Source organism: Phoca vitulina, unplaced genomic scaffold, assembly GCF_004348235.1.
Source record: "Phoca vitulina isolate PV1807 unplaced genomic scaffold, GSC_HSeal_1.0 scaffold43, whole genome shotgun sequence".
Taxonomy (NCBI): Eukaryota; Metazoa; Chordata; class Mammalia; order Carnivora; family Phocidae; genus Phoca; species Phoca vitulina.
In genome coordinates this window covers 2,640,817-2,664,322 of record NW_022589746.1, presented here as the reverse complement: position 1 = coordinate 2,664,322, position 23,506 = coordinate 2,640,817, and the positions used below count along the sequence as shown (strand labels likewise).

Genomic DNA, 23,506 nt, shown 5'->3' with positions numbered 1-23,506 from the left:
TGGTGCCATAGCATGTGACACTGTTGAAGGGTTTTGAGAGTGGATGAGTACATTTTGCATGTGGAAAGAATGTAAAAACACACAGGAATAAAATGCAGTCTGTGGTGGCTTCAAAAGATGCCCACAAATTCTTTAGCCACTCCTCCCATTGATAGATGGATAATTACCCTGCCCTCAAGTATGGGTCACATCACCCTTAGTGACTTACTTCTGATGAGTAAATGCAGCAAATGGTAATACTGCCTGACCTCCAAAGTCAGTCCACAATAAGTAACCATTCTTGCCCAGCTCTCTCTCAGGATGTCATCACCATACTATGAGGAAGCCAAGCAGCCATGGGCTACAGGTGTCCCAGCCCCAGCCATGTACCAGCAGACAGTCAGCATCAACCACCAGCCACAACGAGTGACCCACGGTGCAGGTGATTCCAAGCCCCAGCCTTCCAGTTGATGCCTGGAGTAGAGATGAGCTGCACCCACTCAGCCCTCCCCAAAATGCGGACTCAAAGCAAAATAAATATTGTCATTGTTTTTCTTAAACAGCTTTATCGAGTATAATTCACTTACCATACAATTCACCCATTTAAAGGATACAATTCAATGGGTTTGGGTACATTGCATTAATTTTTTTTAATTGCGGTAAAATATGTATAATGCAAAATTTGCCATTTTAACCATTTTTGAGTATATAATTCAGTGGCATTAAGTACATTCCCAATGTTGTGCAACCATCACCACTTACCATTTCTGAAACTTTTTATCATCTCAAACAGGAACTGTACATATGGCTGAGTGATATTCCATTGTATGTATGTGTCACAGTTTGTTTATCCATTCATCAACTGATGGACATTTGGGTTTGTTGCTACCGCTTGGCTAATGTGAGTGATGCTGCATGAACATTAGCATACAAATATCTGTTTTCCTCCCTGCTTTCCATTCCTTTAGGAACATACTTAGGAGTAGAATTTCTTGGTCATGAGGTAATTCTATGTTTAGTTTCTTGAGGAACTACCAGGCTGTTTTCCATAGCACTGCACCATTTTTACATTCCTACAGTGATGTATGAGAGCTCCAATTTCTCCACATCCTCACCAACACTTGCCATTGTCCATTTTTTTTTATAGTAGCCATCCTAGTAGGTGTGGTTTTGATTCACATCTATACCTCAGCATTGTTGAGGATGTTTACATCTATATTTATAAGTGATATTGATCTGTAATTTTCTTTCCCGTGATGTCTTCATCTGGCTTTGGTATCAGGATAATGCTGGCCTCACAGAATGAATTAGAAAGTGTTCTGTTCTTCATAGCAGTTAGAGAAGGATTAGTGTTAAATTCCCTGAAATGGTTGGTAGAATTAACCAGTAAAGCCATCTGGTCCTGGACCTTTCTCTGTTGGGAGGTTTTTGGTTACTAATTCCATCTCTTGACTCAGCGTGGGTAATTTGTGCTTTTCTAAGAATTGGACCATTTTATCCAGGCTATCCTATTTGTTGGCATACAATCGTTCATAGTATTCTCTCATATTTATTTTTATTTCATATGTTTGGTAGTAATGTTCTCATTTTCATTTATAATTTTAGTTATTTCTATCTTCTTTTTTTCTGCCACAATTTTGTTGATATTTTCAAAGAACTAAATTTTTGTTTTATTGATTCTCTCTATTGGTTTTCTATTTTCTATTTTATTTATCTTTGTTCTAATCTTTATTTACTCCTGCTAGCTTCGGGTTTAGTTTGCTTTTTGTTTCTGGTTCATCAGTGTGTAAAGTTACTGATTTTGAGATCTTTCTCCTATTTTAAAAATAGGTATTTACAGGGGCACCTGGGTGGCTCAGTCGTTTAAGCTTGATTTTGGCTCAGGTCATGATCTCAGGATCATGAGATCAAGATTCTCTCTCTCCCTCTCCCTCTGCCCCTCTCCCCACTCTCTCTCCCTCTCCAAAAACATAAATTAACATAAAATAAAATAGGTATTTATAGCTATAAAATTTCCTCTGAGCACTGCCTTAGTTGCATCCCATAAGTTCTGAGATGTTGGGTTTTCCTTTTCATTCATCTCTAAATGTTTCTCATTTCTTTTGAGATTTCTTTTTTACCCATTATTTCTCTAAGAGTGTGCTGCCTAGTTTCTACATATTTTGTACATTGTCCTTCGGTTTTCACTTCTAGCTTCATTGCGTTGTGGTTAGAGATGATACTTTGTATGATTACAATCTTTTAAATTTATTGAGATTTCTTTTGTGGCCTAACATGTAGTCTTTCTTGGAGAATGTTCCAGAGAAAAAAAATGTATTCTGCTGTTGGGTGGGGTGTTCAATGTACGTCTGTAGGTCTAGTAGGTTTATAGTGTTAGTCAAGCCTCTATATCCTTATTGATTGTCTGTCTAGATGTTCTTGCATTATTAAAAGTGGTGTATTGAAGGCTCCAACTATCATGGAGAACCACATCTCCCTTCTATTCTGTCATTTGTTTCATATGTTTTTTCATTCTGTAATTTGTTTCATATATTTTGGGGCTCTGTTGTTTGGTGCATATATGTTTAAAATTATTGCATTTCCTGATGAATTGATGCTTTTATCAATATATAATGCCTCTTTTGTCTCATAAGAGTTTTTTACTTAAAGTCTATTTTGTCTAACAGTATAAATACCCCAGATCTCTTTTGGTTACTATTTGCATGGAATATCTTTTTCCATCCTTTCACCTCAACCTATTTGTGTCTTTGGGTCTAAAGTGAGTCTCTTGCAAATAGTATATAGTTAGATAATTTTTTAAATCCATTCTACGAGTCTCTACCTTTTGATTACAAGGTTTAATCCATGTAGATTTAAAGTAATTACTGATAAAGAAAGACTTAGTTCTGTCATTTTGTTATTCATTTTCTATATGTCTTTTTTGGACATCATTGCCTCCTTACTGCCTTCTTTTGTGTTTAATCAATTTTTTTTTTGTACTGAACTGTTTTGATTCCTTTTGTGTATATTTTATTGACATTTCCTTTGTGGTTGCCATGGGGACTACATTTGCCATTCTAAAGTTATGACAATATGATTTGAATTAATACCAATTTAACTTCAATAGAATATAAAAACTTTGCTCCTTTACAGCTCCTTTGTTACTGCTGTCACAAATTACATCTTTTTACCCTGTGCACTCAAGAACGTAGATTTATAATTTATAAATTATAAATTTTATGCATGTGTCTTTTCAATCATATAGAAAATAAAAAAGTAGAGTTATAAACCAAAAATAGAATAATACTGGCTTTTATGTTTGCCCATCTATTTACCATTACTGAATTATTTCCTCATATGACTTCAAGTTACTCTCTAATGTCCTTTCATCTCAACCTGAAGGACACCTACTAGCATTTCTTGTAGAGCATGTCTAATGGCAATGAACCCCTTTAGCTTTTGTTATCTGGAAATTTCTTACTATTTCCCTCATTTTTGAAGGACAGTTTTGCTGGGTATAGAATTCTTGATCAACAATTTTTTTTCTTCCCACACTTCAAATATATCTTCCTTCTGCCTTCTGGTCTCCATGGTTTTTGATGAGAAAATAGCTGTCAGTCTTATTGAGGATCCCTTGTGTGTATGTGATGAGTTGCTTCTCTCTTGCTGCTTTCAAGAGTCTCTCTTTGTCTTTGACTTTTGACAGTTTGATTGTGTTTCCCTGTGGGTCTCCTTGAGTTTACCTTACTTGTAGTTCATTGAGCTCTTGAATTTGTAGATTCATGTCTTTCACCAAATTTAGGACATGTTCAGTCTATTTCTTCAAATGTTCTCCTGCTGCTCTCTCTCTTCTCCTTCTGGAACCCCCATAGGTATATGATGGTCTGCTTGATAATGTCCCAGTGGCCTCTAAGGCTATCTTCAATTCTCTTCATTCTTTTTTCTTTCTTCTCTTCAGACTAAATTATTTCAATTGTCATATCTTAAGTTTGCTGATTGTTTTTCTGCCTGCTCAGATCTACTGTTGAGCCACCCATTCTAGTGAATATTTTATTGTAGTTATACTTTTCAGCTCCAGAATTTGATTACTTGTTACAATTTCTATTTCATTACTGATATTCTCATTTTGTTCATACATTGTTTTTCTGATTTCCTTTAGTTCTACATCCATGTTTCCTTTAACTCTTTGGACATCATTAAGACAGTTGTTCTAAAGTCTTTATCTAATAAATCTGATGTCTGGGTTTCTTCAGGGATGGTTTCTGTCCACTTGTTTTCCCTCATTCAATGGGTCATGTGTTTCTGTTTCTTTGTGTGCCTTGTGATACTTTGTTGAAAACTGGACATTTAAATATTATAATGTGGTGACTCTGGAAATCAGATTCTCTAAATCCCCCAGTTTGCTGGCTTTTCTGTTGTTTTTGTTATTGTTTTCATCATTTTTGAAGGCGGCAGTAGTCCATCTGTTTAGGTACTTTTCCAAAGTATTTTTGCAAAGACTGTATTCCTTGAGGAGTCTCTGTTCTTATAACTTGTGTTCAGCCAGTGTTTAGACAGAGATTTCCTCAAGTGCTGGGAGAAAAAGAAAAAAACAGAGAAGAAAGCACCGGGGGGGAAAGCAAAAAAGAAGAAACACACAGAGAGACACCAAAAACAAACAAATTCCTCTCCCAGTCTCTGCAGTACTGGGGCATTCCTTCAGCCTCCTCAGGATCAGCCAGAGATGAAAGTTTAGAGTCTTCTCTGTTCTCTTCTGAGTATGTATCTTGCCCTGAACAAACAAGTGATTTTCTAAATTTCTCTATATACAAAGGCGCTTTTGAATTTCCCACAGATCTCCCCCAACTATTGCTCCTGGGCATTAGACAGCCTGTTGTATCTCTCAACCAGTAACTTTTGTCCCAGGTGTTTGCAGTTTGTTAGTTCATCCTGCAATGGTTTCAAGCAATGCCTGCCATTTTTCCAGCCTCTGTCCTGAGTTAGCCAAAAGAAAGACAAGCACTTGATGTCAGTCCTTTAGGTAACCCCAGACAGGTTAGAATAGACTCACGTAATAATTTTCAAGTAAAGTCTGCTCTGCTCCCCCTGGAATCAGGGACAAGAGTCCCACATCAGGAATGTAAGTTGTCATCTCCAAGGTCACTGCTATACTGGGAAGGAGTGGGACAAGGGCAAGTAAAAATGCCACAAAGCTCTCCCACTATTTTCAAGTTGCCTTTTTCTTGGTTCAACATTTGCTTGGTTGCTCTAAACTTTAGGCTATTTTTCAGAGTTCTGAGTTGGTTCTGACAGTTTCTTCTCTTTTGATGTTTCTGTGGGGGAATGAGTGCTTGGAGTTGCTTACTCTACTACTTTCCTGATGTCACTCCCTGATATTGTTCTAATTACTAAGTTTTACGGTTGTTTGTTATGCAGTATATTAGTTTCCTATGGCTACTGTGGCAAATAACCACAAACTTTGTGTCTTAAAACAACAGAAATTCATTCTTTCACAGTTTTGGAGGCCGTAAGTCTGAAATCAGTTTTACTGGGCTGAAATCAAATTGTTTTCAGAGCTGTACTCCCTCCAGAGGCTCTCAGGAAGAAACAGTTCCTTGCCTTCCAATTTCAGTTGGCTGTCAGTGTTCCATGTCTTGTGGCCAAGGAAAGGAATAGTCGGCCCACTCATGTCACAAAAGTCTGTTGTTTTTTTTTTAACTTTTCTATCAAATGTCTGCATGTGACAACAGGGTAGTCAAACCAAATTATTCAAACTTTTGCAGAAACACCTGGATGTGTTTAGTATCTAGCTCTGCCCTGAATCCATTAGGCTCTTGTTATGGGCTGAACTGTGTCCCCTCAAAATTCCTATGTTGAAGCCCTAACTCCCAGTACCTCATAAAGTGACTATATTTGGAGATAGAGTCTTTAAAGAGTTATTTAATTAACATGAAGTCATTCAGGTGGGCCCTAATCCAAAATGACTGGTGTCCTTCTAAGAAGAGGGGATTAGGGCACAGACAAACAAAGGGATGACCGCTTGAGGACACAGAGAGAAGACAGCCATCTACAAGGCAAGGAGAGAGGCCTCAGAAGGAGCCAACTCTGCTGACACCTTGATCTTGGACTTCAGCCTCCAGAACTATGAGGAAATAAATTTCTATTTTCCAAGCCACCAGTCTGCAGTACTTTGTTATAATAGCCTGAGTGACTAACACCCTGCATCTCCTGTTAAGGGTAAATCAACCATCTGTACCAAAAACAGAGACATTTGGGACCTGAAATGATTGTGGTGGGAAGATTCAGTCACGCTTAGGCTTTTGTCCCTGATCACAGACACACCCCTTCCAGTTCTGTTATCCATTTCTCTATCTGTAGAAAGAGGGGAAGCAATCCTCAAAAACATTTGATAAATAGGGGCGCCTGGGTGGCTCAGTTGGTTAAGCGACTGCCTTCAGCTCAGGTCATGATCCTGGAGTCCCGGGATCGAGTCCCACATCGGGTTCCCTGCTCAGCGGGGAGTCTACTTCTCCCTCTGGCCCTCCCCCTCTCATGCTCTCTCTCTCTCTCATTCTCTCTCTCAAATAAATAAATAAAATCTTTAAAAAAAAAAAAAACATTTGATAAATAAAGTGAAATTGTTGACATTTCTGAAGTCCTAAGTGCCCAGACAGAAAAGGTAATCACTCTATCCCAGTGAGCCAGCCCCAGACAATCTAAGTCACTGCTTTGTCATGTCTGGCTACCTGAAGAGCAGCTGAGTTCTTTGGGCCCAGATGGAACATCCCCCCAGGTGAGCCTGCTCTCCTCAGATCCCAGCCAGCCTCTCAGCCACTCGAGGAGGGTGGCAGGAGCATAGACAACCTGTGGGAACAGCTTCAAAATCAGTCTTCTAAGCACAAGAGGGACATCTGCCCAACATTCTGCTCCATCCACCAGACTGTACAGCTTGAGAAACTCACTTGTAGAGTCTCCTAGAAAGAGAGTAAGATGCTGTGTCCATTGTTTGCACAACCACCTGCTAACACTCAATAAAAATGTGCCAGCAGGAAAGTGTGTCCAAGTTCCAACTAAGTACCTAATTAGGGGAAGCAGGTGGAGAAAAAAAGTTTTTTTGGTTTGTCTTGACGTTTTGTGTTCAGCAGCATGTCTAGCCTTGGCTATCAGATTTCATCATGAATAATGTTCTGTGGCAACACTCCATACAATCCCTGCAGGACAGACTGACTTCTTCAGAGCCAGGGAAGGCAAGGCAGAGGCCCATCAATGCGGGGAACGAAGTGTGATGCGGCCATCAAAAGAGGACATCCACTCCTCTGTGCTTCCACCTCCAAAGTTCTGGAAGGTCTAATAAATCCCATACCTTAACACCCCGACGGACGAGGCAGCTGAGTGTGCACCTAGTTGGAACACCAAGGAGAAAAGGCGTCACACTAAAATCACATTCTGTGCTACAAATGAAAGAGAAGTTTATCATATGCAGATAAACCATCTGCGTCTGTGCATAAAGCTCACGTCTGAAGTAGGTGTCACACCATGTACTACACTCCTAGCACTCATGAAAAATGCCGACACAAAACTGCAAATATGAACAATGACCTGAAAGCCAGCATTGGCTGAGATCTTGGACCTTAACTTACAGAATCATAAACTCTCCTGTAAATAGGAAAAGAAGCTAAGACAATGCAACTAAGTGAAGTAAATGGCGTTTGTCCACATTCTCTTTCTACAGTGTTTGTTTTCATGGATAGCTCATCTCTCAATTTTTAAGTTTTTACTTAAGTTTTTACTTAAAATAAGAGGAAGCAGACACACAAGATTTTGCTCTTGTGAGAATAATGTTGAAGGTTAAAATTGAAATAATACAAGTGTGAATTTCCTAATAGCCTAAGGCTCTAGATAAAATCATGGAAAGTCTTCCTGATGCATCCGTGTGGAGCCCTCCTCCGTTCTTTTCCTAGTTGTCATGTAAAGAAGAATTTCCAGAATCCAGAAACTTCCTAGCTAGGTTTGGTCCCCACAACTCCTCCAAAGCTCAGTTTTCCACTTTGGGATACAAAATGCTTGTAGACCCAGTGAGGACGGGAGGCAAAGCAGATGGGTGGCCAGAGCACACGGCTGGTCCCCTCTGAGCAGCTCCCATGGCCTCGCCAGAGAAACAAGCAGTACCAATTCCTCCCACAGTGATCCTGGGATGTAATCCTGATGTGTAGGAAAGTGCCCGGCATGGAGTAGATGTGCAACAGCGCTACATTAACATACATACCACATACAAACATCCCCTAGACAAAGAACGTTTGCAAAATGCCATGTACTTCACTTGGTTGTGTTGTCTTAGCTTCTTTTCCTGGTACTTACTGCAAGCACCCCTGGGAGCAGGGAGGGAGAACCTGGTAGATAGCAGGCCACAATGATGACGTTTCCAAACCCTGCAGCGCAGGGAGAAAAGGAAGTGCATGAGCAGGGGGCTTGCAGACAGAAACTGCACCCCCATTCATACCTGTGCTCAGTGCGGCTCTTTTCTCTGTAAACATCTTAAGTGCCAGTCATGTGTCTCTGAGCAGCCACCAAATGCAGCCTACCTTTTCAGTAGGAACACAAAACAATACAGGCTGCCAAAAGTAGCATTTCTGTTCTGTGGACCCCAAAATGGCACTGGGCTCCCATTTTGAAAGGGCTCTATCACATCCACGGCCATGAGAAGAGGAAACAGAGCTTCGGGTTCTAAGCATGCGACTCCAGGAAGCCGCTCAGACACCAAACCTTAAAGGAGATAGAGTGGAGTCCCCCCGAAAGACAGGGCTGTCAGCTTGGACGATTTGCACACTATCACCGAAAAGCAACTGTGGATAGACCACTCTTGCCAGAGAAAGAAAAATGAAGATTATGGCAATTTAGGCAAGAGTTGGTCACTCTCTAGAGTGGTCTTATGCTTGGCCTCTGCCGTCATCATTCCTCTTTCCAGGGCCTCACGTTGTACTCGCCTTTTGTTGTAATGGATATTGGTTAAGACAAAGGACAGAGGAACCAGTTCAGTGCTGGCCACTTTTCGCACCGAGAAAGAAACCCTAAACCAGCAGGGGAAAGGCAGTTGTGTTACATATCACGGGGGTGTGAGTCACTGAAATGGTGACTTCCTGAAATTTTTCTCCTTCTTCCATTGGCTTCAGAAGTGAGCCGTGGACACGGTCACAGGTAGGGGGGACGTTCCAGGCCACACGTCAGTGCAGGACCAGCTGGAACGGCAACCACATTGGACGTCATTGCCCTCGCCGTCCTTCTCTCCCTCCCGGCACAGACTCTGACCACCGCCCCCCCCCCCATCTCCCATTTCTGGACGGCAACTTCTCCTGCTGCAGGACTCTGAGGTCCCACCCTTGCCCCACCGCTGACCACAGACACAGGACAAGCACTCATGGGATGAAGCCAGGAAAGCATTTCGAGCCTCTGCAGAAAACCTCTAAGCAAGTACCAAATGGTATTATTCTTTTCCTGCCAAGCTCTCCCGGCTCTAGGCAAGAATATAAGGAATTATTAACTTTACTTCCCAGGCGAGGAGGAAGAGATGTAATTAGAGCCCTGAGGTTTCCCCACAAGGCATTAGCGAGTAAATTTGCCAGCACTCTGATGAGATAAAACATGGAACTTTCTATTCTGTGCCAATTGCTTCTTTGTCTGGAACACAGAGTCATCTTCATAAGTGAAACTAGAAAGAAAGAGAGAACAGTAACAAAACCAAGGGAGAGCCCTCCAGACTCTCGTGGCTCTGGCAGCCTGCTTCCCCTGAGACAGAGCACAGCCCCACACCTGCTGCTGACACCAAAGCTGAAGTGAGTCCGCTCGGAGACCGTGAAGGCTGAGAATAAGGAAAAATCACAATTCTTGAAACATTTACTAGTAACCCTAGATAAACCAAGTGAGAAAGGAAATCTTACTCGAATCCTATTGCGACAAATCTCATTACAATAAACTCTCCACCTCAGCATCGACCAAGCTTCCCTAATGACTTGGCCGTTGATTTACTAGAACTTATGGATCACTTACAGTGTGCCAGTCCGTGCGCTGGGCCCTGCAGTGATCCATTTCACACAACAGCCAACTTCACATCCCATTTCGAGACAACCACACTGTGGGACGGTGGCTTTTACACCTCTCCACGTTCTCTCAAATGCCCTTCCAGATGCATCCTCCTCACCCTCCGAGGCTCATCCCAGTTACCACCTCCTCCACAGGGCTTTGATCCTCACCCACCACACTTCCAGCAGAAGTAGTTTCTCCACGGGGCACCTGGGTGGCTCATTCAGTTAAACGTCTGCCTTCGGCTCAGGTCATGATCCTGGGGTCCTGGGATCGAGTCCTACTTCAGGCTCTTCTGCTCAGTGGGGAGCTTCCTTCTCCCTCTCCCTCTGCCCCTACCCCTGCTCATGCGCTCTCTCTCGCTCTCTCTCTCTCTCACTCACTCTCTTAAATAAATAATAAATCTTAAATAAATCAATAAAATCTTTTTTTTTTTTAAAGATTTTTTTTATTTATTTATTTGAGAGAGAGAATGGGAGAGAGAGCACGAGAGGGGGGAGGGTCAGAGGGAGAAGCAGACTCCCTGCCGAGCAGGGAGCCCGATGCGGGACTCGATCCTGGGACTCCAGGATCATGACCTGAACTGAAGGCAGTCGCCCAACCAACTGAGCCACCCAGGCGCCCTAAATCAATAAAATCTTAAAAAAAAAAAGAAGAAATAGTAGTTTCCCCTCTTTTGGAACTTCCTCAGTTTATATTCTAAGGGACGTGTTATGTGTAACTTTACTATTGTGTACTGTGCTACCTCCCCTCCCTGCCAGAAACTTCCAGAGATGAAAATCCTAAGGACAGAGCCCAGTGTGTCTTTTAAAATGGCTTTGTGTCAGAGCGCCGGGGTGGCTGTCAGTGAAGCGTCCAACTCTTGATTTCAGCTCAGGTCATGATCTCAGGGTCGTGAGATCGAGCCCCATGTCAAGCTCTGCACTCAGTGTGCTTGAGATTCTCCCTCTGTCTCCCTCTGCCCCTCTTCTCACTCATGCTAAATAAATAAATGCATACATACATACATACATAAATCTTTTTAAAAACAAATAAATAAAATGGCCTGTGTGCCTTGTATCCCCCCAGCACTCCAAGGGCCATTCTCTGGACAGCTGCAGGAGTGTCCTTTGGGAGCTTATCACAAACAGAGAGTCTCCACCCCAGCCCAGACCTACTTGGTCAGGATGTGCATTTACCACGTTTCGCAGGTGATTCATATATACACTGAAGTTTGAGAAGCACTGTCCTATACAATAGAGGCTCAATGGGTATCTTTTAAATAATAAGCCAAGTTCTACACAAATATCTTCCCCTCACACACCCCATCCCAGGGACTGCAGATGAGCTAAGTAACCCCATCCTGAGGTGACAAGAGTGCTTGGTCCTTGCAAGCCACCCGTGGCCCCTACGCATTCAGCAGCAAGTAACTTTCTTGTTCATCACAAAACGCTGCCTGCCTGCCTCCCGACTATGTTCCAGGCCCTCTGCACATTTCATAAGAACATTGACCTCTCAACACACTGAACCGGGTTTGCAGATTTGGGAGTTTAAACAAAGGAGGAAAGTATGTGACTCTGTGTGTTAAGTACCTCCCAGGTGCTTGTCCCCTCCACAGACTCCTGGTGGATCAGGAGGGACACAGCCCCGGACCAGTCCCCCATCCACCCGCCCCCAGGACTCAGCTGGCCTGGTCCTCCAGGGAGTAAAGCCCTGCGTCAGTGTTTTCTCACACACCAGCATGCCTCCCGACCCCTGGAAGGCTTTTGAAACACACTGCAGGGCCTGTCCCCAAGCTTCTCACTCAGGAGACATTCTCATGCCTGACATAGAAACTAGAAAAAGAAATTCAGACAGAAACACTAAATAAAGGTGTCTTTATTCCTTTGGCTTCCCTGACAAGGAGTATCTTATCCAACCTTGTTCTCTTGTGTGTTTCAGAGATAATCTGGAGAAAAGACTAAAGAAGTGAGGCCTCTGTTTAATGAAGCCCACTGAGAAAACCAAGTCCAGAAAGTTCCCCAGGCCTTGGTCAGAAAAAGAGGGTCTGGTTTTCCACCTGTGTCTTCAGCTTTGCGTGTTAGAGCGAGAGCTGTGTGCTAAGGGCCCATGCCAGAGAAAATTAATTTGACCGGCAGTGGGGAGCCTCAAGCCTAGGCTCGGTTGTCCTTCATGGACAAAAGTCAGCGGGTGCGCCCTGCTGCAGCCATTGCTCATTTGCTCTCTGCCTACAGCTGTGCCCGTTCACGGGGCGCCCCTGGCCTCAGACTCACCTCCTCTCTCACACGCCTTAGCCTCTACCCAGGGCCATCATGCAATCAAGATGGCCTGTAGAAAGAGTGGAAGAGTTGAGAGTTCCACCTCTGTTCCCAAATTCCTCTCCTTCCTCCTGCCTGGTCATGCTCTAACCCCCACATCACCTCAGTGGTCAATGTAATCACAACACTACACAGCACCAGCTCCGGGTGTTTCTAGAATTGGATTTGCAACCTCCTTTTAGAAATCACTCACCCCACTCCTGTAGTGCCCCAGTGCCAACTGTCTGTGATGTATTCATTGGGAATAAGAAATCATGGGTCAGTAAGGTTGAAGACCCAAGCCTCAAGGCTAACCAGCTTCCAGAAGAATCCTTAAGTCTGCATTCTATTTCCAGACCCATCCTGAGTGTGCTAAACCTGGTTATCATCAGGACTATCTATCAAGTTCATAAGTGTCTGGGGGAACCTGGAAGTTATTTTAAGCCCTCTCTCTTCCCCACATCCAGCAGAAATGGGTGTGAAATGTGACAATCAGCATCCAAAGTCCTGAAGACTCTTCCCAGGCCAACTATACCTGAAAGCCCTCCTTTGACCCAGTCTGCCCTGTGTCCACTCAGCTGCCATGTCGGTCCTTATCTGCTTCTGCTCCAACTCCTACTTTGGTGCCTCATTTTAACTGTTTTTTTCTGGCATCTAACCAGCTCCTCTATCTTCTGGTCTCATGTTGTTACTTCTCCTTTCTAGCTTGGACATTTGTGGCCATCTACATGGGAATTTGGTACATTTGACCCCTTTGGCATAGCCTGGCATTTCTCAAACTCATCCCATTTCCTATCTCTGGTCCTGGACAGTAGGAAATCAAAAAGCTCCATGAGAATTCATATTTACAGGCATCACAAGGTCAGATCCTGTGTCCACCTTATTTTCCTACTCCTGCCACACTGCCTAGCACATAGTAGGTATACAACAAATATTTTTCAATGAATGAATAAATTACAGATATATCACACGTTAGGCAGGAAGATGATGAGTTAATGTAGCTTTCATTGTGCAAATACTTGGAGTATTTCTGGGTAATCAACAAATGTACAACCCAAAGGATTAATGCTCATAAAGTGCTTTGAAATCCACAAAATAACAGTGCTATAAAACAGTCAATTGTTACTGAGTAGAGGTGACCAGAGGAACAGAGCACACCATTCATTTGGGGTGTAGAAAATAGGTATGAATGAGGGTAAAAGAGAAATGGGACATTCCAGGGAAAAGAGGAAATAATCAGTAAGCAAAATAAAACTCACCTTTATCATAATCATCATCTTCAACTGCTTTTCCTTGAAGTTTCTGAAGCTTTAATCTTAGGGATTTTACCTATGTTGGTTTGAAGGGGAAGAAAATGAAAGTCAAATTAGGATAGCATTCAAGCAAACTTATTTTTTTAAAGCTAAAAACACTTAGAGACGATTTTGAAACTGAAGTTCTTTATTCTCCTTTAAAAAAAGAACCACAAATGTACATTTTTCCAATGCCAGATGCATTAGTTTCTCAAAAAAAAGTTATATAAAGAGAAAGTGTAATTTGAGCATAAAATCCACAAAAAGAGCTAGAAAGTTATTTTAAACAAAAACATCACATTGTACCCTTATCTGCATGAAAAAAAAATGCATAATAAAAAGGAATGCAAACTTCCTGACCTGACCAAATGGTCTCCGTTCTCAAAATCACATTAAAATTATGAAGATAAACACACTAAGATTGGAAAAGAAGCCAAGAGAAGAAGAGCATGAGCTTAAATGGGGCAGGTTGTCCCGCCAGCCAGGTGAGATTGACAAGAAGGACCTCATCATACCCTTCTAGAAAAGGGCATCACCCTATTTAACCCACATATAGACAAAATGATCCCATTGTTTGTCAGAGAGTTACCAATACTCATGTTTAATTATTTTTCCTCTCGACAGGAGGCCCGAGATATTCTGAAGATAGATTCTTGGCCTATCAGTGAATGGATGTGGGCTTGCTCCCCAAAACACACCTTCCTCCCATCCTTTGCCTGGCTTACACCTCCATGTCCTGCAACACCCAGCTCAGGTGTCACCCCCTCCAGTCTGTGTTAAATGTCCTTCCTCTATACTGCCATTGTGACCTGTGCTTCTCCTATTCATATGACCCATTCAACAAATATTTACTGAGTGTCTCCTCGGTGCCAGGCACCGTTTGAGGTGTTTAGGATACAGCACAAAATTCTTAGCCGTCTCTCAATGCACACTCTTGAGTAGGAAGACAAAAATTGATATAATAAGTATGTTTTATGGAGCCTTAGAAAGTGATTGGGGTTAAGAAAGAAGAAAAACCATAGAACCCAGTAAGGGGCATCAGGAATGCCGTTAGAGGGTGGGGCTGAGAATTTAAGTAAGATCTCACTGACATTTGAGCAAAGATTTGAAAGTGGTAAGAGGGGGAACCCTGGGGCTCCTGGAGAAAACATTTCAACAAGGGAAGAGTCAGCACAAAGGCTCTGGGCAGAGGTGTTGCTGGTGTTGACAAGTAAAGCAGCAGGCCACTAGGTCTGGGGTGGATTGATTAAAGGGGGACTGTAGATGATGAGATCAGAGAAGTGATAAGGAATGCATCATGAAGACACACGAAGATGACTAAAAAAAGTGCTGATGTTACTCTGAAGGTGATGGGGGCAGTCAAAGGTTTTGAGCACAACAGTCCATGATCTGATTGGGGTCTGACTGCTGTGGGTAAGGGCAGAAGTCAGATAGCGGGGGGGGGGGGCAGGGGGGCATGGAGATCGCCCAGGACGGAGGGGACGGTAGCCTGAATGATCGTGGGCACAGTGAAGATGGTGAGAAAGGGATCTGATCCTGGGCACATTCTGAAAACATCGTTGAAGACAGGACCGACAGGATTTGCTCATAGGTCACATGGGGGGTAAGAAAGCGTTTGAGCTTCTGGAAGAATGGAATTGCAAGAAATTATCATAGTACTTGGGACACCATGTTACTGCTATTGTTCTGTTTCATTTTGTCTGTGTGCTCCATTCACACTTGAGCATCTTGAGGGCAAGAACTATATTCTATTCATTCTATTCTATTCAGAAAATGGCAGGGCTCACCCTTACTCGGCTCTCCACTGCTCTGGGCACACGGAAGGATGACACGTCTCTCCCCACCTTGCTGTGGGTCATGGGGTGTGGGTGCAAGTGTTAGAGGTCACTTCTGCACTGAGTATTTAGTTGCTCTTGTAGGATCCCTTAAGGTTTTCTTCCTTGTCCCCTTGACTGAGGGACCATATGTTCAGGTGGTGTAGGCAGGGTTCCTGAGTGACCCTGTGGAGCAGATCCCCCAACCGCCTCCATGGAACTCGAAGTTCATTCAGCAAGAAACACAACTTTGTCCTATGAAGGTTCTGATATCGTGTCACTGTCTATCACCTCTTCTAATGCAATCTCTATAGCCAGGCACAAGGAGTCCATAAATACTTTCTGAATGAATGAATGTTTACATTAACCCCTTTATCCTTGAGTTGCTCCATATTTCAAGTGCAAACTGCACCAGTAACCTAGTTGTACATATTAGGGATAGAAGATCTGTATGGGTGGTTCACCTGCCATATAAAGCATACTATTACCATCACCACACCCAAGACTTGGTATTATTAAACAGTTACTAGAGCCAAAGCAGAAGAACTACAAGAAAGAAGGTCATAGAACTTCATGCAGAGCCAACATCCACCTCACCTTCTCCCCGTTATCCAGTGATCCCTGTAGGTCACTGAATTGATGCCCCAGGAGATGTTTGAATGTCCATCTTTGCTGGAAGCAGAGCCACTGATGGTCATGTCTTATCTAGTGACACAACCGTGTGAGGCAGGCAATTTCCCTCCTTCTCCCGCAGCTTCCACGAGCTGAGGCAGGGCTAACTTGCAAGGTTCTCCCCGCTTCCCTCCTCTGTGCACCCAGTTAGCATTTCCTTCCATCATGATTGTCTCAGCCCCATGCAATCCCTGGCAATGTCCCTGGATGGCCATTTCTAAACAGCATAAAATACCCATTCTGTCGATTCTCATTCGTGGTAGTTGTATTCTATAAAGTCCCCGGAAATGCTCAGTTAGCAAACACTAAGCCATTGCTTCCAGGGGAAACAAGCATTCGGCTTCTGAGAGCCTCCTATCACAACGTTTTTGCCAACTGATCAATACGTAACCTTGTTTTATGTGTGCTTCAGTTGAAAGATGCCTTATTTAATATATATTGCTGGCTCGTTAACAGAACTCACGGCCACCGGCACTACAGCTCATGCCTGCACCGAGCTTATCGGACACGTTTCCACCATAAGGCACATGGCAACCTTCTCACACTTGGGAGCACAAGGCAGCATGGCGGCCCTATGCCGGCGGGCCATTTGAAAGTGAAATCCCCAACAAAAAGCACTAAGTAGACCACAAAATAGGACACTTGTTTACAGGATGGCAGCTGCAATGAGAAGGGAGCATTGCCTTGTTCGATCTCAGCTGGGAAAGTGCACATTAGGCAACCCAACCTTTTAGCCACTCTGCACACATCCACAAATGACCGGGAAAAAGCTGTGAGCATTGACTCTGGAGTTCCCAATAAACTGTAGAAAGTAAGCAAACAAATACTGAGGATCGGCTATATTTTAAAAGGACCAAAAACTCAAATTCCTGAGATTCGTTTTTTTACTTAAAGAGAAGGGAGAAGGGGTTAAGGAATTGGAATGTAATATCTAAAAGGCCCCAGAACACTAGAATCCCAGTCTTTCAAAGGACATCTCCCCAATCCTGAGTGCCTCTCCAGGAGCCCGAATGAGCAATCTCAAGCCTCTGCACAAACGTGATAGAAAAAGAAGCAAAAGGCCCCCCTCACGCCAGACACCTCCAGCTGTCAGGAGCCTCTTCTTCCTATTGAAACAAAATCTGCCTTCCTATAAATCTTATGCCCCCAAACAGAGTTCTTTCCATCACTCCTACCACACCAAAGAAAGCTAATTCCTCTCCCACACAACAGACATTCAAATCATTGAAAACAGCATCATGTTTTCTGCTTTTTCAGGTGTTAGTTTACCATAAACAAAGGTACTTAAACTACAGATTAATTGTGTCCAGATCCTATCACTTGAGACAGGATATGAGTTTAATTTGAATTATGGGGAGAAGGGTGAATTTGGTGTTTTTGACCCAAATTCTCTTATTCTGAGCTATTTCTCTAATGATAATAATGACCAATATTCTGGGCACTTGCTCGGTGCCAGACCCTGTCTGAAGCTCCCAGAAAGTGTGAGCACATTTCATCCTCATGAGAATCTAATGAGGTGGGTACCGAGGTTTATCTCCACGTTCTAACAAAAGCATCTTGAGGCACAGAACGATTAAGCAAATTACCTAAGGCCCCACAGCCGGGAGAGGAAAATGCCAGGCTAGCATCCAGGCAGGCCCATGAACCTGACACACTGCAGGGCACCGTGGGATCACAGGCACACACACACACCCCACCAGGTGCCCACGGGCAGCAGGGCTGTCCTCCAGAATCCCCAGGGTGAAGCGGCAGCCACCTCGTCCTTCTTCCGCAAGGAACACCTCTCTCGTGGGCTCTGACCAATAAATTCTTTTAAAAAGCTGCATCTGGATAATAAAGGTTAAAGGAAGAGCTGTATCTAGGGTTGGTTGCATTTTTTTAAAACTAAAAATCCTGAAACCCAAAAGGTAAGTCAGGGTGGCTTTCCACATCCAGAGCCCCAGGAATGCCGACCTTCAGGCCCTGAAATGACCCAGTGGCTCGGGGAGCTGGCAAGGCGAGCCCGAGGCGTGGCTGGGCCCCAAGAGCCGCAACTGTTCAGGGGTTCGCAGACTCCAGTTTATTACAAACAAGATTCTTGGGAGGATGTGAGTTACCTGCAGGTAGGAGGAGATAGAAGAAAGGAAACCCAGCGAGCGGAATCGTGTGGACTGCAGAAGGATTGCTGCCAAGGTAGTTCCTGTTTGTGTGGCTATTTGGGAGGGAGAGCCACTGGTCATTGGAATGGCATTCCACTTTTGCTTCACCTGAGTCAAAACTTGAATTTTTTGAGATGGAGAAATACAGATATGTTGTCAAGAGTTTTTTAAGAGATCTTGGAAATGAAAGGATGAATACAGATATTTACAGCTGGAAAAGTGTGATGACACAAAGCTCCACTTAGTGCCTGGAACCTTGTGATTCATAATAAGAAATATGTATTTGGTCTTTGTTTATTTCTGACACAGAGCTCCTAAAACCCTAGAAATTTCCTGTGAAGAGGGCAAGAAAGGTGTCTTTTGTTATGTTAATAAGGTGACTTTTGGAAGACACCTAAGGATGAGGGCTGGTTGCCAGGGGAACCAAACACATGATTGGGGGGGGGGACTTACAGCCCCACCCACCCCCACTGCCCCGCCCCCAACCTCCAGGGAGGATAGAGGGGCTGGGTGTTGAATCAATCCCAAATGGCCAATGATTTAATCAGTCACGCCTATGTAGCAAAGCCTCCATAAAAACCTGAAGGACAGAGTTGGGAGAGATTCCAGGTTGGTACACATGTGGACATTCAGGGAGAGTGGTGTGCCTGGAGAGGGCCTAGAAGCTCCACGCCCTTCCCCCTACACCTTGCCCCGTGTATCTCTTCCACTGGCTGTTCCTGAGTTATATCCTTTTATAATAAATGTATAATGTAGTAAGTAAAACGTTTCTCTGAGTTCAGCGAGCCACTCTAACAAATTAATCGAACCCAAGGAGAGGGTTGCTGTTGGAACCTCCCATCTATAGCCAGTGGGTCAGAAGCACAGATGATAGTCTGGACCTGCAACTGGCCTCCAGAGAAGAGGCAGGCAGTCTTGTGGGACTGAGCCCCTCCACTGTGGGAGCTGATACTATCTCTGGATAGATGGGGTCAGAACTGCGTTGAGTTATGGGACACCCAGCTAGTGCTGGAGAATTGCTGGTGTGGACAAATACCTCTCCAAGGTTGGAATTGATGACGAGAACCCCTTTACACTTTGCATATCTGTCTCTCAGACTCTTCTTATGTCTTAGCGAGTCAATCCAAGAAAGCCATCAACTAGGGATCTGCTGTGGTCCCTCTTAACGAGATTAATCATTTTACTAAAAACAAAAACGAATCAAGCAACAGCGGAGGGCCAGGACGGATGCAAGGCATCAGGCATCCAAAACTGTCTAAGAGACGTGACCTGTGGTATATAGAGCTCATGGTCAAGTGCAGAACTTGGACCCGCAAACAAATGCTTATTAAATGTGATGAGTGCTACCATGGGGCACGTCCAGTGTGCTGTGGGAGCAACATGGAAGGAGGGATTCATTTGGTCCAGAAGGGGCAGGAAATGTCTCACAAGGAAGTGGCTTCAGACCCACACCAAAGGGATTATATGAGCTTGGCAGGTGGAAAAGTGTAGGAAGGTCATTCCAGGCAGAGGGAGAACTATAGGCAAGGGCTGAGGCACAGCTTTCCCTGGTGCCTTCAGAACAGGAAGCAGCACCAGATGGCTGAGCCAGCAGGAGTAAGGCACTGGGGCAGGCTGGTGCAGGTTGGGAAAGGTCTCAATTATCAGGATAAGGAACTTGGATACCATCCCGAGAAGAGCAATGAGCCACCAAAGGTTTCGAGCCAAGGAATAACACTATCCCACCGGTACTTCGGAAGATAACTCTGCTGGCCATCCGGAGGATGAACTGGAGAGGAGAGATACTGGAGGAAGGTAAATATGTCAAGAATCTCTTACAAAACCCAGGTTAAAAATTACAAGAGTTTGAACCAGGGCAGAGGCCATGGCTGTGAGAGGCAGGTTAACTGTAGGACTATGAGGGCTGACCAGATGGGGGAGTGAGGATGAGGGAGGTGTTGACGATGCTGGATGGATGCTATTCATTAACATCAACAAAAATGTATCAAGACCAGAGCCTTTTAGAACAGGTTTGGTGGGGAAGACAATGACGTCAGCTTTGAACACACCTAACTCGAGGGTTCTGTGCATCACCTGGGAACGGAGACCTGCACGCATATCCGGCCTGACTTCAGGATCTCCTTGTGATACAAATCACATGGTTGGGCTGAGGTCCCTGAGGGCTGGAACAGGGCAAACAGGGACAGGGCCAGGAACATCAGGCCACATGTAAAGAACTGAAAGTAAATGAGTGCAATTGCTGGGAATGAACACGACCTTCACATTTTCAGGTACTTCTACCAAATGCCTGATGAGTGGGTGTTCTACTTCCTTGTGTACATGTACATGTATGCACACATACAAATACACACATGCACACACTTACACACATGCGCACACATCACATGCACATACAACACAGAAGGAAAACACAGACTTTCAGTAGGATGAGCCACACACAGCGCAATGGGTCAGTCACAAAGCATCTCTGCCTGGGTTTCTCGGGGAACTTTTCGGGGGTAGCACAACACTGCCTACTCACAGTTGTACCCATCTCTCACATAACCGGGTGGACAGCACCCTCATGATGCCAGGGCTTACGTGAATACAACCCGTCCTAGCTTCCAAAAGCCCTCAGCTTCTCACTGCAGCTGGAGAACAATCCCGTGCAGTGTTACCGTCTTTAAATAAGGGAACTGAGAGCCTGAGGGATGTAATGCCCAGGAACGAAGCCTCCTGGCTGTGTCAGGCAGTTCCCACTGAGCAGGATGAAATGCAAGGGGCACAGTAAATGCAGATGAAGCCAGCCTCACCCCCATGATGGGGCATCACCGACTTCAGACCCCTCAACCACACACCAGCCAGCTCCCCTGCCCCTGCCCCCAAGTTCCTGTTTCAGAGCAGAGCTGGGCAGAGCTAACCACATATCTCTTAGGCCGGGAAGTGCAGAGGAGCCTGCGGCCCACCAGAGAGCAAATCTGAGCAACTACGACAGAGAAGACGGGAACAAGGACAGATTTGTGTTCGAACTGAAAGACAAGAAACAGAAGTACAGCGGCATCTTTTTGCAGCCGGTTACAAAACGAGCTGCTGCAGCTTCCGGGGGGGACGCCGGCGGTCAACCCCAGAACTCCTCAGTTCCTGCCCTCTGCCTGGAGCGGATCTGAGCTTGGGACAGTCACAGCCCCGCGGGCTGGGAGACACTGACCTCCAGCCACCTCTGGTCACTCAGCAGGCAGTCCAGCAGCATGGGCTCGCACCTCCTGAGCAGGGTCCCCCAGCGCTGAGCGTCCCCCAAGCTGCTGCCCGTAGGCCAGGAGGGGTCCGGGGAGCAGAAGGAGGCGGTGTCCGTGTCCGGTAAGGAAAGCGGCTCCCTCTCCGGCCCGCGGCTGCCCCCTGCGGCCTGCGCAGAGTCTGCCAGGCGCTGAGCAGTCTTGAGACTCAAGTGGGGAGAGCAAAGTTGAGGGTGTTCGTGTGGCCTGTCCAGGCTGGCAGCCGTGGCTTCCGTCTCCTCGGGGCTCTGACAAGGGGCCTCGGCCTCTCTGGAGGGCGGGCAGCCCTCCGCCTCTCCACGCTCCCCAGCAGAGCCAAGCGAGAGCTGTATGAAGCTAAAGCTTGAGGTAAAGGCGTCCTGAGAGCCGGCAGGGGCTGAGGGGACCCTGGGGCCACTTCCGAGGCTACAGCTGTTGCCAGTCACCTCCTCTGGGGCCAGACGGCCTTTTGTCCAGGTTCCCTTCGCTCTTCCACCCCTGGCAGCACCCCAGCCAAGGCCGGGGGCCTCAGAACTGTCCACGGACGGGAGCTCGTCCTGCCCCCCAGCGTCCCCAGGGCCACACAACCTGGCCGGCCTGGCAGGTAGTGTGGTGGCAGCTCTGAGCTGAATCCCAAAGAGCCCTGGGGGTCCTCTTACAGGGGTCAGAGCCAGGCCGAGGCAGCCCACGGGGGTCGGAGCCGAGGCTGCTGTGCTCCTAGGAACAGGGCTCCCAACCGAGGGGCCTCGCCGCTGGCCTCCAGGATCACGGCCACACCGTCCGGCCCTGGACTCAGACTGGTGGCACTCCTCACCGCACGCCCCTCCCTGGGCCCGTAACGGAGCGGCCGCCGCTGGGCAGAGGAACCCAATCCGGGGCCCGGCTGCGCCTCTCATGTAGCCCGGCCTCCGTGCCAGGCGCCTCCTCTGAATGGTCGCTGCAGGTGGTAAGCAATCCTGACCGCCTGCGAGGAAAAGAGAAACAGGAGCATAAACACACAACTCTCACCGGCTCGCGGGAACTGCACTGGGAGAGCATCTGGGGTTTAGAGGGCACCGCTCTGTGCGTGTGTCAGACAGATGCCGGCTCAGTGGTCATGGGGCCCGCCCGGCCGGGGATTCTGATGACCGTCTCCAACGCGGCCGTGAGGTATGCCGACACATCAGCAGGCCCACTGGAGACACAACCTCAGTGGCTCCTTCTGAACCCTCCGGCATCTTGCCTGTTGGGCTCTTGGGCCCATCGGCACTTTTCTCCCAGAGTGGGCCCAGAAAGCAAGCGACCGGAAGGCAAATGCCAGCACCCTCCTCCAAATGAGATCCAATCACTCGCTCTAGCTATGTACTGAACAATACGTGAGTTTTCATTATCGGAGCTGTCCCTGTCCCTGCACGCAACTGGACCCTGGAGAGCCGGCTGGGGCACAGTTTACGCCCATCAGTTCATCTCACACCTTGGCCCACAGGAGGCCCTGCCTGATGTGCCCTACGAACCGGGGCCGTGTCCTCCGCCCAGCTATGCAAGAAGAACAGAAACAACAAAAAGTGCTGATAGCGCTCAGGCAGGATCGTACAGCAGCCAAGAGCAGAGACTCTGGCACCACATTGCCTGGTTCAAGCCCCGGCTGTGCCATGGCTGGCTGTGACCTTCCCCACGTTACTTAACCTCTCTGTGCCTCGGTGTGCTCAGCAGTAAAATGGAGACGTTACCAGTACCTCTCGCACAGGGTGGCTCTGCACATTTAGCCAAATGAGTCATTAGGTGGAGACAGCCTAGAACAGTGCCTGGCACACATAATAAGTGTGCTGAGGTGTTACTATTTCTCCATTGCATAGCACGTTGTTACTCAGAATATGTGCATAATCTACATTCATTTCACGTGCTCCCTGCCAAAATCATGTGAATCAACCAGGCCAGGAATTGTAACTTTCCTTCTACAGTGAAGGAAACGGAGGCTCAGAGAAATTGACATTCCAGAAACCCCTGCAAGTGACTGAGTGACCAGCATCACAGTCCCCTGACTCTCCTGGCCTGCACGGCCCTCTCGCTGCGGCGCTCTGCCACACCATG

At 45.9% G+C, this 23,506-nt stretch overlaps 1 protein-coding gene across 1 annotated transcript in view; it reads right to left on the bottom strand.

The window, feature by feature from the left end:
* The window catches only part of DISC1 (DISC1 scaffold protein), a 351,558-nt gene that overhangs the window by 277,287 nt on the left and 50,765 nt on the right, over positions 1-23,506 (bottom strand). The window contains exons 2-3 of the mRNA XM_032430420.1: positions 21,394-22,400; positions 13,550-13,619 (exon numbers count right to left, since the gene is read on the bottom strand). Coding sequence (XP_032286311.1) covers positions 13,550-13,619; positions 21,394-22,400 — 1,077 coding nt within the window. The remainder of the gene's footprint in view (positions 1-13,549; positions 13,620-21,393; positions 22,401-23,506) is intronic.